The 18,265-nt window shown below is 37.1% G+C and overlaps 1 protein-coding gene across 1 annotated transcript in view; it reads right to left on the bottom strand.

The window, feature by feature from the left end:
- The window catches only part of wdr11 (WD repeat domain 11), a 95,899-nt gene extending 79,111 nt beyond the window's left edge, over positions 1-16,788 (bottom strand). The window contains 6 exon segments of the mRNA XM_020933538.2: positions 941-1,106; positions 11,841-12,042; positions 12,506-12,679; positions 13,349-13,502; positions 15,833-15,944; positions 16,583-16,788. Coding sequence (XP_020789197.2) covers positions 941-1,106; positions 11,841-12,042; positions 12,506-12,679; positions 13,349-13,502; positions 15,833-15,944; positions 16,583-16,668 — 894 coding nt within the window. The 5' untranslated portion in view covers positions 16,669-16,788.
- Positions 16,789-18,265: the final 1,477 nt, after the last annotated feature.

Here is an 18,265-nt window from a genome sequence, read left to right as displayed (position 1 = left end):
GGCTTTATGCCCACTGTTAAAGTGCCTGCCAACAGATCAGCATCACAATTAGACAAAAACAAATAATCATGGTTATTCAGTTAACAACATAATCACAAAAGGAAAAAAAAGTTATTTTTGTTCAATCTATACTTACCATATTTTCCGCACTATTAGGCGCTCTGGATTATAAGGCGCACCGTCATTAAATGGTCTATTTTCAAACTTTTTTCACAAATAAACCGCACCGGACTTTAAACAAAACACAACAGTTGGATGGGTCAGTCGGACTTTGTTTGTCACGTTCACGGTGACTCTCGGCTTGGCGCATTGGGAGGGTGCTGTCTGGGACCGCTGGATTGTCCGGCGTGTTCACAGTGACTCAGTTGTTCAGTTGTGTCTAGAAGTGGCACATCGGACTCGCTTTTTCGGTTTGTTCCTCCTTTACGTTCCTCGTCGGCGTAGTTTTTCTGCGGGTGTTTTTCGCTGTCTGCTCCGTGTGTGTTTGTGTGCGCCTGCGGGTGGTGCGGCTTTGTAGTTTACTGAAGTCGTGCTGGGATACCCGAGTGGATTCGTGTATAGGGTGCTCTGGATTGTGGGGTGCGCAGTCATTTTTTTGATGCGGTTGGAGGCTTAAGAGTGTGCCCTATGGTGTGGAAAATACAGTATACTACTATATACTTGACTATACTAAAAAGCAAACCTAGTAAACCTTTTATTTGTCTGTTTAAGTCACATTGATCAGAAAGTTTTATTTCATGAAGCTGGTACCACAGAGGAATGGTAATGTAAGAATAATTACACAATAAATATGAGACTAAGGCAACATATTTGATACTGAAACCACCCAAACTACAAATGATCTCTGACCCAAACTTTTGTAGTAAACTTTTTGTGAAACTCCTACAAAGTTTAGGCTTCATTAACCTGGATGCGAGGACAAGCTGTGCCTATGCCATACCTGTGTGAAGGGCACTCCTGAACGCTCGATGGCCACCACCCCCACAGTCTGGCTCAGCTCCAGGTCCAGGATGAGGATCTCTCTGGGATACAGCAGCAGCATGTGGTTCCTTTTGGACGGGAGGTAGGACAGCTGCAGGCAGTCATTCAGCGTCACAGCCTCCGCACTGGGAAAAAAAAACAACAGGGACAATTATTAAATTTAGCGTTGCACAATTGGTGGTTTTCAGAGTCTAGATGTGATAATTTCATACAAGGACGATTTTTCCCTGTTGACACGAATGTACTTTGAGATGACATAGCCAAAAGGTAAGTGCACACATTTTGAAACTCATCATTTGCATTAGTGAGCAAACAGTACAGTAATATAACAAAACTTCACATTTTAAAATTGACAGTCCAGAATTTTGGACATAGGCCCTCATTTCCTACTGAGCCAGAGTGTTGGAGACGTGTGGAGGCACTTTTTAAAAATATTCCATCCAGTACTTGCATTTGTAGAGGTCGCTGGTGGTCACTAAAAACAGTCATACCCACTTCATAAAACACTTAAAGCAAATGCATTACGCGCCAGATTTTCGATGTAAATGTCTGTGTCGATAGAATAATTTAGAAGTAAAACAAGCCTTGCATTTGAAGGATTTAGATCTATGGTTGTACTACTAATAGAAAGCTTGGCTGCGGCGGACTAATATCACCTAGCACCTATCTCACCAACCGGCAAAGTAAAATTCCACTGCTGCTGAGAAAATAGTCCCTCAACATGCGACTAATTGATGCGATACAAGGTTAGTTATATTTCATTTATTTTGTTGTATTTTTTTTTTCATTCTGTCAACACAAACATTTACATCGACAGTCTGGTGTAATAACAGATTTACTTCGGGTGCTTTGTGGAGTGGGTAAGACTGTTTTTAGTGGCAGGTAACTATGGCCTTTGACATGCACTAGTCTAGCACCAGCGACCTCTGCAAATACATGGACTGGATGGAATATTTAAAAAAGTGTCTCCACACGTCTCCAACACTGTGGCTCACTAGGAAATGAGGTCCTAAATCCAAAATTCTGGACTGTCCCTTTAACAGAAGTATTTTAACTGCCTCCCATCTATATTAAATATTATTGGCCAACAGAATCTTGTGACATCATCTGAGAACCAGCCACTGAAATCACAATGAGTTTCTGAAATTATTAAACCGCAAAGGCTGTAATGGGAAAAAAAAAAAAAAAAAGACAGTCTCTTTATAGAAAATCATATAATACCTTGAGTTAAAACTAAGGCAAACTGAAATGCATAGGCTTCTTGGATTTGTTTATGGGTTCATATTTCAGTCTTCTATGTTAATGCTACTGGAGTTTGTTTTACGATGTGCCCTCTGAAGAGAATCCTACTTTTTGAACATAAATTGCACATTTTATTTGCAAAAAAAACAATTCTTCTTCTATTTTTTTTTTTCAAAATTGTGCAGCCCTAGTTTAATCAGTATATTAATTTGATAACAGGGTGGACTAAATACACAAAGGAAAGCCATTACTACATTAAATTACATCTAACAGCTACCGTGGGACCACATCAAGCTCAGTCTGAAAACATTATTGTCTCTTTAATAATTTATAACTGATGTAACAGATCCACGGCTTCACCAGTGTGGCACGTTGATTGTCGATTATTTTTTAAGACTCATTTCATAAAATATATTCCCAATTATTTATGCAGACACAATTATACTTACAATATGTTCAACAATTGGTGCAGTTAAGTGGTCTGGAGTGGTCAAGTAATAAGCAATAAATAAACCAAGCTGCTAAATTGTTAAAGACTTATTAAAGATTATGTCTTGTTGATATAGCACTACAACATCTATCCTAATTAAATCAAAACTGAAAATACTAAAAAGAAATTGTGGCATTGTAATGAAGTCACGCTAAAATTTTCTTTTACATGAAGGAAAGTAGTCGCATGATGAAAAAGTTTAGTTAGAGCTTCAAGCAATTTATACATACAACAATAAAAATACACCAGATGGACACAATATACCACTAACAGTAAATTACAATGCAACACTTATAATACAGAATATTATCATGTCTCACACACCCCCAGATCATTACTGTAACTGTTTATGTTGACTGTAAAAACTTCTATATACCAGGTTTTAACGTTTTCGCGATATGATTAAATGGTAAAAAAAACAAAACAAGAAAACACAAATCCTTAGTAGCAGGTTTATCCATCAATCACTCCCCCTAGATCATGAAAAAGACACACAAATTTTACAGCGTCTTCCTGATTATTACCGACCATAGAAAGACCGCCGGATAAAAAAGGACTCAATGGGAGCACCTGTGCAAGATGGTGCACTAAATCACACCAATAACAATCGCAGCAGCAGTTTCCAGTGGGCAGAAATAGAAATATATTTGAGACCTTAAAGTGCAAGATTCTGAGAAAAACCTGCGTCAGAGCTTTGTGACAGAGGAACAAAACAAAAGAAATGTGTTCTTGGAAAAATGAAGAAAGCTTGTAACCTGATAAATGTATGAAGACCAAGATATAAAAGATACATTCTAAAAGTGTCAAACCAATTTAACAGTTGGATAAAGATCAAATACATAAAATAAAATAATCAGCCAATCTTGTCTACATTCATAATGTCAGGAACTGGACTATGAAGGGCAAAACAAACAACCAATGCGAATTCGTAGCATGCCTCTCTAATGCAGAAGACGTCTCTCAACAATTCTTGTCTAATTCAGAACAATACTGTATATATAACTTCTTTTACCTGAGATGAATAAGAGTTTGGTGCTTTGCTTGTTGATTGTTTAAAACTGTTTTTTTGTTGTTGTTTTTTTACTCAAAAGCCACCATGTTTGTTTTAATACAAATGGACTACAGTTTCTGTGGTTTAATGTGCCTGTCAATCACTCATATCTGAAGTATCTGGAGACAGGGTACAGTTCCAGACCCACACATCATTGTCAAATTAGTATTGTCGAAGCTTGTGGGTTTGGCTGGCCAGACAATCTCACAGTACTGTAGACAAGGTATTTAATTCTAAAAAGGGCTTATTACCTTACATAATTACAGCCTTAGCAGTCCACGCATTTGCAACAAGTCAAACTGCATATTTTATTTTATTGACCCAAGCTCGTAACAGAGTAACTGGCGAGGGCTATTGTTCTTTGCTGTTTTTTCTTTGCTCTCTCTGTAGGAAATGTAGGAAATCGCATCTTTCACCCCCTGAACATGGATGAAATGCCCCCAAATCAGGTATGTGATCCACTGGCCCAGCGAAAACTCAGATAAAAATAAAAAATAAATAAATAAATTGCCGCTAAAACTCATCTAGTCCTTGGTTTTTGGTCAAAATGAGACTGTATATTTTTGGGGGGGAGTATTTGCGCCCCTGCTGGTCCATCGTGGCAAATTCACTATGTCTGTAATATAATATTTTGCTCATAGTCATGCATAGAATTTAATCCCCCAATCTGGGACAAATCCAATAATGTTGATGCTTCATTTCTACACTAGGGGGTGCTATAGTGTACACTTTTCATATGCTTTATAATATATTATATTCAGGCCAAGATCACGCATTAGTGATTCAAATTCCAGCATGATTGGACTAAGCATGTGCCTCTAAGATTTTATTTTATTTTTTTTAAGTGTTTGCGCCCCTGCTGGCCAACCATGAAAAATGCCTCATGTCTGTAATAGATTTTTTGCTTGTAATCATGCATAAAATGTAATCCTCAAATTTGGTACAAATACGATAATGTTGACATTTCATGTCTATAGTAGGGGGCGCTATAGTGTTCAGTTGTATTAGTCTTCAGAGTCTTAGTTTAATATCTCTAGACCAAAGCCTGTGACCATGAGAAGTCATCAAAAAACCTTTAGGAATATTCACAAAAAACGTATACATTTTTGAACCTATGTTGTTCAGATGTAACATGTTCAATGTGAGCTCATTTGGACCAAAAAACAAACTAGTAGTGTTTTACAAACACACAAAGTGGTGGCAAATTTTTTGATCCAATATGTCCTACTTTCTGTTCGTCATGGGGGTATGCGTCAATTCAACTTTTGATTTGTCTTATTGTTCCCTATCACTGTTCCAAATTTCGTTTGCCTACGCCAAACTTTGCTTCTCCCCACTTCCATAGGGGTCCACTTACAGAGGGCACTGTTGAGTCGGGTCACTTTGGGCATTGTCATGATGCCTGTTTTGTCAAATTCCATACCCGGTTTGGTGACTTTTTGTCGATGTTTAGGCCCTCAAAATCATTATTGTTTGCATAATAATAAAACAGAAGAAGAAACGGGCAAAGAACAATACCAGTCGCCAGTTACTCTGTTACTGGCTCAGGCCATAAATCTTACACTCATATACATAGTCCAATCATGCTGAAATTTAATCATTCGAACTGAATATAATATACTATGAAGCATATGACAAGTGTACACTGTAGCACCCCCTTGTACTAAATTCGGGGATTAAATTCTATGAATGACTAGAAGCAACAAAAATATATGGGGCATTTTTTACATTGGCCAGGAGGGGTGCAAAGACTCCTGAAATACATTTATTGGTGCACTGTGTAATTTTTCTGATGAAGGATCTGCAGGCCTTGGTTCGTGTACCGGGGCGAGGGCCATCGTCGCCGCGAGCAGCTTTAATTATGATTAACCTTGCAGTCCACTTGAGAAATATAGAATCAGTAACCAGTGGAAAGAGCAGAGCACAGAGAGCACAGACAAATGTAATATTTTAACTGTTATCTGCTTGTTCAATGAATGCAAAAAAACATAAGAGTGGATGATTTAAGGATTATAATTTGCTGCATGAATATAGTATATGGATCCTACTGAGAGAGTAATTAATTTGTTTAATTATGGCTCAGAGAGTGTATAGAAGGGAGACCACCAGCAGCAGAAGAAAACAACTGGAGACGGCTCGCTGCATGAGAACATTAAAGTAGATTAAGCAAACTAACTTCAGAAAGCAAGCACTAAACCTTTTTTATTAATTATAACAAGCACTAGTTTCAAAAGCAATTCGTTCTGCATTAAGTTCCTACAACTAAAACCAGTTTACTACAAACTAAAAAAGGCTCATATAATATTTAATATTCAAACTACAAGAAAAGCAAGTTACAATTATTTCCTTTAAAGCCGCACTGCATAGCTTTTAGTTAGAGGGGTCCACCACTTGCCTCTCTGACATAACACTTATACCGGTCTGCATGGAGACAAGCAGGTAGGCACACCACGACAAGTTACAGGTCAGGTTGCAAGTTGCTACAGTAAAAATTTATGTTTTTCAAGGCATAAAACAACTTTAAAACTTAAATGCTTGACAGATTAATACCATCTGTGGAAAATGCTAAGCAACGCTAAAGCATTTCCATAGATACAAGCCGTTGACAGACCTACAACTAGAAAAGATACGGAGTGCAGCTTTAAGTTTAAAAAGAGTTTTGATAAAGCTCTTGATATCCTGTATGTAATCAGTCTTGGACAACATTACTATCATTACTTCCTTGAAATATTCAAATCACCTCGCCGTTTGCGATGGCAGAGTGGAGACAATGAAACCAATCTAGTGGTTTTCAAATGACACTCATTGATAAAGGAGCGCATCTTTTCACACATTATTGGCTGACAGCAAAGGTAGTAATTTACACGATACTGTGTTGGACTCAGAAAGTGTCTGATAATAGATTGGACAAGCAGAACTGTGTCTTAAATCACCATCTATCATCTGAAGCACAACAGGAGAAAAAGTAACAACCTTTAAATAAAACCTGTGATTTTCTATAGCAATTATATTTGACAAGACAGTGCAAGGGAAAGAAGTGTCAGCTAACAAAGAACAGAGGCTCGGACAGGAGCGGTGAAAAGGAAGTAAATGAACAGTGACAGTAGATTAATGTGGGTTTGTCATTAGCACTGCTGCAGCGAGGGACGTCCAGATCTGGAGATTTGGGGAATAATTCATCTCATTTTGACAAACAGAAGGCTGTGTGGGACCATTAACTAGGGCTTTGGATGAGACGGCACACGCAGAATGTGTTCTATGAAGATAAATAGTCAATAACGTAATCTTATATATAGATCAGGTATGAGTGCTCTAATATTTCTAAAACAAATAAGACATAGTTCATTGTAACAGTTTCAGAGTTGTTATACTTTTTTCATTAATGTAGATTTAATAAATATAAGCCATACTGGTTTATAGCAAAAATAAAGAAAGAAAGAAAATTCAGTCAACAGGACAAACGTTTAGATTCTAGTTTTGGTGAAGACTCATCCAAGTGGCTTCTTCAGTTCTGGTCAAGTGCTGATGGACACTGCCTTATGTCTGTCTGAAAGGAGGAGATAACTGCACTGAAACTAAGGGCCTATTTACACGAGAACGCTTGCGGGTAAAAACGACAAAATATTTTATCAGAAGTGTCTTTTGTTTAGACGGTGACGGCGTTTTATGGGCTTAAAAATGCCAAAATCAGAAACCACCCTCCAGAGTGGAAAAGTACGCTCCGCTATAGCGTTTCCATCTACACTGCCCAAGACGCAAAACTCTGGTCAGATCTGCTCACGTCTTGTACGCGTTTACATCACATACATCACCACCTGGCGTCACCACCTAGCCGCCTGGCATGCATACACACTCAAATTCCACACACTTTTGCTTCACCGTATGCACGCAAATTTCCTCTTGATAAAGCTCGTCTAAACGCGGAATAAAGAGAGAAGACGCGGCGCCACTTTTGCATCTTCTGTTCAGACCGTCATCATATAAATGTAGCCTCAAACTATAATTTATTTACAGTTTCTGCTTGTTAACTAGGTCTATTGAACTACACCACCAGTAGCTCTCCACCCCTTTTCAAGTAGCTCGCCAAGGGATTTCTGAATTACACAAATTGTCCTGAATAACTAAAATTTGATGAAGTATATGCCTATTATTATTGTAAATCTATCACTTTGATGCCTGACTTTGTGCACTCATAAATAATGTTTAATGTTTTATATTTTATCTAACTGTACCACATCTAAGTCTTGTTATGTCTCTTATGTACACTTTAGTTCCGCCAAAATGAGTAGCTCTCTGGAATTTCTGTTTTGTCAAGGTAGCTCACCGGAGGAAAAAGGTTAGAGACCCCTGAACTACACTAATTGTGAACTGTCCCTAATGGTTGCTCTCACACTTATTAGCATACTATTTGGCTATTTGTATTGCATTCTTTGTTTTGATTTAGGCCTCAGGATGGAGTTGTAAATGCATAATAAATGATATCTAAGCCCCCCATTTCTGTTCAGAGATGGATTGCCTAACAAAAATAGCCTCTTTGCATATTATTTGATGTATAGATATTATGGTACCGTGGCCTCAGCACATGCTTAATATTTTATAAATGAAAAATAACAACTAAAGCATGACCTCAAAAAAGAAGGAAAAATAAAATACACTCTTGAATAAAAATAAATACAGCCTACAATGAAATTCTGGCAAAGTGAGTGATCATTGCAGTTTTAATTTATATCCTCATTAAAATTGCTAATTAAAAGACAATATTAAACCATTCCAATTAAAATCATTCCACAGTGTGAGAATAGTAATAATAGGAATAAGCGTCATGTTTCCATCATATGAGACTTTGAGCTCCGTCTAACATTTCCGCCTAGTTTCTTGTTACATAATAATGAAATGGCTTAGCGTCTCTTCCTCTCAGGCTCATGTCGTCTCACATGTTCAAAGTAAATCCTGTTTCATTTCAACCTAAACCCATTAATCTCATATTAGCCCTGCCTTTAATCATCTGAGTAAACCTTGGTGTGATGAATAGTTTGGCCTTCTGCTGCGTCCCTCCAAAACAAATAAGCTGTCACTATTTGCCTTCAACAGATTCGTTTTCTTGCCAAAAATGAAGCGAGTAGCAAATTGGAGAGTGTTTAAGAAGTGGCGACCTCCATGCACAGTGGCTGAGTCAGCATCGTTACCTTGAGAGAAGAGCCAAACGCAACTTGTTGGAAGGAAACTTGAAAATATCACATTAAAACTACAGCGACGCCATTTTACTAATGCCAGCCCAGGTGCTGCAGAAATGTGTCGACCACAGTTGTCTCTTTTCTGGTGGAGGATCTGCTGCCTGCTTGTCTCCATGGAAATGTTATTTCCATTGTATAGCACAACCATTCCCAAAGTCTGTTGTGCAATGGCCAGCCCCAATTGATGCGATGATCACACAGGGCCCATTTAATAATATTTCTTTCTACATACAAACGAATACGTAATGTTTTCTCCTTAGAGTTATGTTAAAATGATCGATTCCTGTGGGCTTAATACTAATATAAAGAAATATCTCATGTAAAGTTGATTTAAAACTCAATTTTCTTTCTTGTATGTTCTGTGGACATCCTTTGAGGCCCCCCTGGATCCCTGGACGCTACTTTGGGAACCACTGGTATAACATTTAACTAAAACAAGTAAGACACCATCAGGCCAAGTTAACAGGTCAAACCAGTGGAGAGGTGAGCATAGTCATTTTAAGAAGCTGATTTTAAAGGCAATAAAACCTGTTATACGGGACAGATAGATAACTTTAATGCCATACTGTGGAACATTCCAGACAAAGCAATTAGATGTCCCTGGAGACAAGCAGGTGGTGAACATTTAATTATTCAAAAAAATCCAAGTTTTATCAACTAGTTACTTATTATAGTGTATAAAAAATTAAGTCTAATTTGGAGATTTATAATGTAGATACTTTTGAATCTATTAAACAGCTAATCAGCACTGAATTTTCTTTTCTTTTTTTTTTTTTTTAATTAGAAACCCCATAATATTTAATGAACAGTTAACATTTCTCCCGGCCACAGGAAAATCAGCTGATTCCATTTTAACCTGCTTTTAAATCCCACTTTCCTTTAGCAATGATGCTTGAAAAGAGGGTGAACTGATTTTATTAGTACCAGATACTCCCTTTAAATCCATTATCTTGCACTGAAATGCTTTAAACATTCATTCTGGTTTATCCAACAAGAGCCTTTGATTGGACAAGGTCAAGAAGCAAAGGACATAACTTCATCTATTCAGGCTGACACACACAGACATGAAGCTGAATCACAGATACATACATATACTGTATATGTATATACTGTATATAAAAGAGTGACCTTTGGAAGCGTAGATGCCCTGAGTCCAACATGTCGAGTGCGATTAACCAGACAAATGGTGATAATAACTGAACTGCACAGAGAGAGAAAGTTGTAGATCAAAGGAATTAAGATCATCCATAGACATGACAAGTGGCTGTATAATATGTTCCAAGTACAGTTTGAGTGGAAATGAAGATATAAACTAGAGACAGACCAATATATGGGCCAATATATATCGGGCTGATATGGGCACTTTTTAGCGTCTTAAATTTTCACCATAGCCCAATATTTTTGTTTTCTCTGACCTGCTGCTTAAAAAGCTGCATTTATTTAGATTGGTACAGCCTCTTTTATGGCTAAAATATATATAAGTATTACTATATTTCTTGCTATTTTTGCTACTTATTTTGAATTTTATCATTACTTGTTATTTGTATTTTTGGTCTTTGTTATTATATTATATTGTGATGCGATGTGATGAGCTTCTGTGTCCAAATAATTGCCCAATACTTGCCCAATAATTGCCCAATGAAGTTTGTAGTCTATAGCAGAACGTTCTGAGTAAAGAACAAAATGTACTGTCTACAAGGATTATTTAGTATATATTTAGTTTAGCCGTTAATATTTCAGTCTTTTCTCAAAGAAGATATGCTTGCAATGTGTGCTCAGAACACAATCCTGCTTTTTAAACACATATTGGAAATCTAATCACAATCCGCAGCCTTATACTCAAGCATATCTACACTGAAAAGCAATGGAAAATGGTGCCGGAAAATGACAATGACAAAACTGATAAGAGAAGAAAGCCATGAATTAAAAGCCACGAGCCACTGAGTTGTATTAAGGCAAAATGGAGCTCAGTATTCAGTATCAAAATTGTGCTAATTATAACTAATTAACATATTATACAATTATAAATGGGCTCATGCTGTATCAACCTAGCTTGAAACTAGCGATAAGAGTCTTCTTGTCTTCTTGCTTCTAGCTCTTTTATCATTCTTGCAGAGCATAATAAAGATGTAATGTAACTGTACTGTTCAAAGTGAAGGATAAAAAATTTAAAAAGAGGGAATAACTGACTTATTTCACATAAGCCTGCGACACAGATAAACGGGAAATGCCAAATATCAGAAGTAAATCCTGTCATTTACACTAATATACTGTCAAAACTCCACTGACTGAACCATAATATTCCGTCATGGAAACCAGTCTTTCCTGAACGAGCCTTCACTTCAATCCTTTCATGGTGTCCTCCATTAGCCCTGTTCTACTAGAGTCTGCTCAGAGCTTTGTGTTTACTTTGGCTCAGGGCAGTTTCTTCAAACGATATGGACTGTATTTAAAACGCAGTGAGGGGAGAATATTATTATGCTACTTAAACATGTAACCAGTATTACAACATATTCCTAAACCATACTAGCTAAATTGCTTAAAAAAATACTTATGAACTCCAGTTGTACAATTTTTGTTCTCTACGTACTTATTTTAAACAGTGAAAGCTCAGGCTATATACAGTTCATTTAAACAGAGGCAGTAGGTTCAACATTTCACTCCAGCAGTTTTATCCAGTAAAACATAATAGCTGCCTGTGCTTCAGCAGAACGCTGTCATCTACATTAGTTAGGGGTTATATTATCATACCAAAAGCCATCACATTTTTCACATACAGGGAAACCACACTTGAATAAAACATAGAAACTGTATTCATTTAAATACATTCAGAGTTACTCACGTGGGCTTCTCGTTGGTGATGAGGACTTTGACCTTGTTGAGGGCCTTCTTGGCTCCGGTGGGGGCGGGGGCAGCAGCAGGAGCAGGTTTGGTGTGGGCGGGGCTGGCGTGGGGGCTCGCGATGTAGACCTTCTTCCCTGCACTTCCTGGAGGTTTGGACGGGGAGAAGTCTGTGATGAAGACTATCCCTTCGCTCGTGAGCACTGATGAGGAGGATAATAATCAGTTCAGCAATATAGAGCTTCACAAACAATGCAACTGTCAATGTGTTAAACATAAATTTGATTACAAATGTTATATTTCTGAAGAGCCATTGAGTTTTTAAATGAAATGTGGTCCTGATTTTTTTGTTAACTTAGTGAGTGCAATTACCTTACTCCAGTCAAAACATTTGGACAAAATATTAAAAACAAATGATTTGTTATTTCTGAACTCAAACTTATTTTGTCTCATGTAAATGTTTTGCAGTGTAAGCATTTAAACTATACAGCAACAATTCTTTGACTGAACAATTTGTCTATTTTTTAACACTTCAGCATTTTAGTAATTGATAAACACATTTTTAAAGCACTTGAGGCAACAATTGCCACAAAAAACAAAAAAATATATTTAGCATAACAGAATACATCTCCATTAAAAAAAAAAAAAAAAAAAAAAAACGATTACAGGCCATGTTGGAAGGGTCAAAAGGGTCGAAGGAGAAGGACAGGATATTCTCTGCGTAGCTCTTCTTCCACAGTTTGGTGCCTGTGTCTCCATTCCACAGGACGATGTAGTTTGGAGGATGAACTGCCAGCAGCAGGTCCCGAGAGGCATCCTGAGTCCACAGCCACTCCAAGTCTAAAGACAAACAAGACAAGACAATGAGGGGAAAATAGAAAACTGAAGTGAGAGCCAGGACTGGACTGTGCCTGTTTGAATGCTGAAAAGCCCAGAGTATCTCCTTCTGGCAGAGACATGCTGTCACCCAAGTTCAGTAAGAGTCATAGTTGTCAAAAGTATTGCCACTTTACAGTAACGTTATTCAAGTAAAGTTAAAAAAAAAAAAAAAAAAATTATCAAAATAATTTACAGAAATCTATTCATAACATTATTTTCTGAATGAATTTATGAGACCTCGGGAAGCTTCTGTGACAGTAACAAAATTTTCAAAATCAATAGTTTCATGACCTAAATAATGTTTTTTCTATACAATCTCAAATTTTCTACAATAACAACAAACTAAATATGCATAACAACTCCTAGGACAAAAACTATATACAGTATGTTTTAGAAGCAAAATTGTTATTTAAATTCATTCTAGATGCCTGCTTTTTTATCTGCAGGTTTATGTCAAATTAACTATACTAGTACTTTTTCAGTCCTTATAATGGTGTTCACATATGACACATGGTAATGTCTGATCCACTGGGAATAAAAGAAAATGAAGAATTTCTCTGTGCTTTGGTTAGGGTGTCAATACACATAAGTAAAAGTTATCAGCAGTTTCTTAATCTCCATGTGGTTGACCTTGGATGGGTTTGGAGTGCTCCTGTATCTCACAATGGGCCGTCCCACTGACCACGTCCCACACGATGATTTTCCCCGATGCGTCGCCTGAGGCCAGCCGCAGACAGTATGGAGAGCTCAGGTTGTGATAATAGTTTTCTCTGGACCATTTCACCTGCATTACAGAAAGAGAAGGTGATTATATGGGAGGCTTTAGTGAAGAAAAGATTGATTCAAAAGGAACAAAAACGTATTTCTAAATCTGTCCAACTGAAAGACTTCTCCGTAAAGAGGGGGTCAGGACATAGAGGTGGGAGAACGTGTTAGTTCTTCAATAGTTCACTTTCAAAAGCACAGTTCCTGATTTTTACAGCTTTAAAAACCTGAAAAACAGGACTACTTCATTTTAAACAGTTTTAAGCATTCCATACATATTCCTCACTTTCGTAACATATTCGCTGGGAGTTTATAAGTGCTTTCCACATTGTTCAGAGGCCAGAGAGGAGTTTGGCCATTACACCACTGCTAACAACATCTACTAAACTAACAGCGCCTTATGTTGTGGAAAAAATTATCTTGATGTTAAATAATTAATCCATTTGTTTTTGAAATACAGACAAAAGTTAATTTTTTTGTTACAGCAGATATGGACAGGGCCTAAGCCTGCCCTGGCCACAGACCTACAGCTTTTCAAGCGTCTTCCCCTAGTCACCTCGGAGCATCTGAGCTCTATTTATACAGAAATACAAGTTACTTACATATCAAAGCAGAGACTTACACTACAACAAAGAGTTTCCTGTCAGGTGGGGACAGTTTCTGCTGAGCCACATGATAAAGACCGGTCTGGGTCTCAGGTAGAAAACACATTCAGTAACACAAAGACAGATTGAGAGAAATCTTTTTTTCCACTCAATCTCTACACTTACACCATGGTTCGCAATTAAATATATATTTTTTATAATTAAATGCAAACAGCACATAGAGCTTTCATTCTGACCCTAAGAGTTGTTTTTACATTCGATATGTAATGGAGACTGGAGCAAAACAAATTTTACTTTATAGCGTGAAAGAAATTGGAAACAAGGAAGCTTACAAATGATAGTTATTTCAAAAGACATAGGCTCCAACAGGGGAACTTTGCATAAATGTTTTATCAGGCCTGCATTTCTCATGAATATTGTAAGCATAGATTTTATTGTAGATGCTATTGCACTAAAGCTTTGTTTCTTGAGCAGATGATGAGGAATGGCCCATCCCTGTGTCTGCGCCGCCTTACAAGATTAAAGTGTTCTTCACAGTGAGAAATGGGAGCTACGGATTGAGCCGCGCTGCTGATAATCGCCACTGGATTTATTGGACCATTATTTACTCTAATACACAACACAGACACAATAGCACACCTAAAGTCATGATTTCTCCACCTGTGAAAGGCTAACTCTATCTGCTTCTGTGGTTGATTTAAACACAAGAGCTGCCAGACTTATGAACGCAACTCTGCCCAAGGTGACACAAAGTTAACATTAATACAATCCGTGAGATACATAAAAAAGAATGTAGGTGTGAGCTTGGAGTTTCCTGAAAATGTAATACAAGTAAAAGGTCTATAAACATCAAAGGAAAAGGAATAAACAAAAGGGAGCATATTAACAAAAAAATCCCACTTCAAACACTGACTGACTAAGTGTATTATTTGCTCTTAAGGGCAGCACAAAAACCGCAGGAAAAAGAGACGAAACTAAAAATATAATTGATTGTCAGTGGGTTGGATGTGCAAAAAAGTAAGATACATGCCTCCAAACAGAAACTTGCTATTTGCACTAGAAGACCGATGTCACATACTATATATGGAGATAAATAAATTATTATTTTTGAACTTCAAATTAATTATTAATATTGATCATTATGAGAATAGACTGGTGAAAGTAAGTGTTGAAACATGTAAAGTAAAGCAATGAATTATTGTAAAATAAAATATGTGTATATTATATATATTACAGGTATTATACAATAACAATTAGGTGCGCTCCAATTACAGACTGTATAAAGAAGTGGACTAAGCGAGTGTGACCCATAGCGTTCGGATCCATGCAAATGAAGCTTGTGATGCTAGTGGTGACAGAGTGATTTTTTTAAACTGACAAAATAGAAATACCAGGATCATGTAGACCAGGTTAATACAAACATTTTAAGACCAAAATGACAAGGCTCACAGCAGCAGTTACAGAGAGAGGGGCTCCAATATTCTAATGTAAGTCAATGGGAGCCAGGGTTAGAAGGAGCCATAAGAGCTGCATGTGAACTTTCTATATGGAATGTGGCAGCTAGAGCATTAGCTATGTACATTTATTAGTCCAATATAATTAAAATAATGTCTAACTGCAACATTTTTTTTTTTTTTTAGCTTTTTAACACATGTAATTTGCTGAAACACTAGGAACTTAAGGGTTGGTTATCAAAGTTCCTGTAAACACCATTATTTTCACATTATAATAATATCATGCATACCTTCACCACATTGGCTTTGTGCTTCTCCAGGACCTGAATAGTCTGTGAGGTCTTTGGGTCAATGATGAGGATGCTGGAGTGACATCCCTGAGCTATGAGCCCCTGCCAACCCCTGGAAAAAGAAATTCATTTATAAACAAAATCTATGTAAAACTGAATATAAATACTAAACAAATGAACAATATAATACGCACTTACAAGTAATACATTTAACTTTTCTATTATCATTAAACATGTTCTCAATTATGATGGTAAGTAATATGAAGATGAAATGAGGCAGAAAATACAAAAGTTAATGTTGTGAGGGGATACTGTTTTGGAAATGCATGAAAATGTGGGAATAATATAAAGCTCTATAACTAATTTAGTCTAGTTTAGGGTCCCATTAGCAACGTTTAAACCTAATTAATAACATTTACTTTCGTTCAGTTTACAATTTTACAGAGATGACACAGTATTCATGAGCTACTCTTTTCTGTGCGAAGCAAACATGTCACAAATGCAGGGCCATCATGCCATATCACATGACAGCAGAGGATGCCCTTCTTACATGCAAACAGTGCCGCATATGGGCCTACATTTGCTGCGTTTATTAAGCACTTTAATAGCGTTTATAACTTGATTGGACAGATGCATGCTGTAAATCTAGATCCAGTGCAAACGCCATGTCCTGAGCATCACAACATCCCCGCATCTGTCGGAAGAGAACGAGCTCTCAAATGAAGCTAATCACCGAGCAGCGCTACTCACCAGTCAACAGCGGTTTTATTCTGCAAATTGAGAGTGCCAGTCAACGTCCGAGCTGCTAGTTTGATGTTGACCGTGTAAGGAATCATATTTGAAGGTGACTATCCACGCTACATCCACGTTTGTGATCTAAAACGCGGTTAAAAACAGATAGCTTCAATGAATCGCTGTTGTCAATTCTAAACAGGAAGTACTGGTGTGTTACTAAATCTAGCGCCGTGTAGAAACAATACAATAGTTGCGACGTTCCTTTTTTCTCTTTCTCCTAAAATACATTACATTCATTACATCCAAAGCTCGTTTATTATAAACTAGCCATATCCAATGTTGGGAAGGTTACTTTTAAAATGTATTCCCCTACAGATTACAGATTACATACCCCAAAATGTAGTTTGTAACGTAATCCATGAAGTTATTTAAAGTGAGTAACGTAATCTGAATACTTTGGATTTGCTGTAGAGAAACAAAGACTAGGATGGTTTAGTCCTGGTTTAGACCTGGTTTTAGACCTGTTTTAGATCTGGTTTAGACCTGGTTTAGATCTGGTTTAGATCTGGTTTAGACCTGGTTTTAGCCCTGGTTTAGCTCTAGTTTAGATCTAGTTTTAGTCCTGGTTTTAGTCCTGGTTTTAGTCCTGGTTTAGACCTGGTTTAGATCTAGTTTAGACCTAGTTTAGTTTCCGGCAATGAGTGGAATTACCGAAAAAAAAAAAAGAAAAAAAAAAAGGGGGGAATATAACCCAAAATGTGAAAACAGAAAAATACCGCCGTGTAATCCACTTATTTCAACAAAACTGTAATCCAATTACCACTCACTGAAACAGTAACTGTAACTGAATACAGTTACTCATAATTTGTACTCTGATTACATAACTCTGGTACATGTAATCCGTTACTCCCCAGCACTATCCATATACAATGACATTCTGTGATATAGAGTAAAATCACACAAAACTGAACAAATACAAAGTTCAAGAAATACCATATGCTATACAAAATATAATCATATGGTATTTTTTCTATATTTGTGGTTTCCCATATAGACAAGATGTTGCTTAGTGGAAGGACTTTTTAGTGGTTTGGGCATTTTCTCAAAGGCTCTCAAGGTTGTTGTGTCTTTTTGAGCTCTCAAATACAAGGCAGCAGAGCAAATGGCTTATGGTCTCTACAGCTTCTGTAATTTATCCATAAACTGTCGCTGATCTCTTTTGGCAAAAAATCAGTTCACTCCTTTTTCGGCAGGGTTATGTCTCATCGTGAACCAAGTAGTACACTAGATAATAATGCACACAGCCCTCAGTGTGTCTTGTGTGTGTAAACAGAAAGAGTTACAATAAACAGTACTACACTAGAAGTAGTAAATCAGACAGAAGATAGCTCATAGTTTTCATACAAACGTTACTAAACCTAATATTCATGATATTCAAAAACATATACATATTTCTGATTAAAATGTGTTTAGTGTTTTGAAGTGCATTTGTATTTCACTGTAAATCATACATTTATAGGATGCAGAGGACGATAGCTCCACCGACAAATCTGTTTTTTTTTTTTCTTTCAAGGTAACACTTTATGTTATTTGTGTGACTGCAGCAGTAAATTCATTTTCACACTGACTATATATATTTGTCAGACAGCCAGGCCCCTCCTCCATACATGTTCAGCCAGACGACAGGGTTTCTGTCAT

Source organism: Boleophthalmus pectinirostris, unplaced genomic scaffold, assembly GCF_026225935.1.
Source record: "Boleophthalmus pectinirostris isolate CB_2022bp ecotype Guang Dong unplaced genomic scaffold, ASM2622593v1 HiC_scaffold_5, whole genome shotgun sequence".
Taxonomy (NCBI): Eukaryota; Metazoa; Chordata; class Actinopteri; order Gobiiformes; family Gobiidae; genus Boleophthalmus; species Boleophthalmus pectinirostris.
The sequence above is the reverse complement of the archived record's forward strand: the minus strand, read 5'-3'. Positions and strand labels throughout refer to the sequence as shown.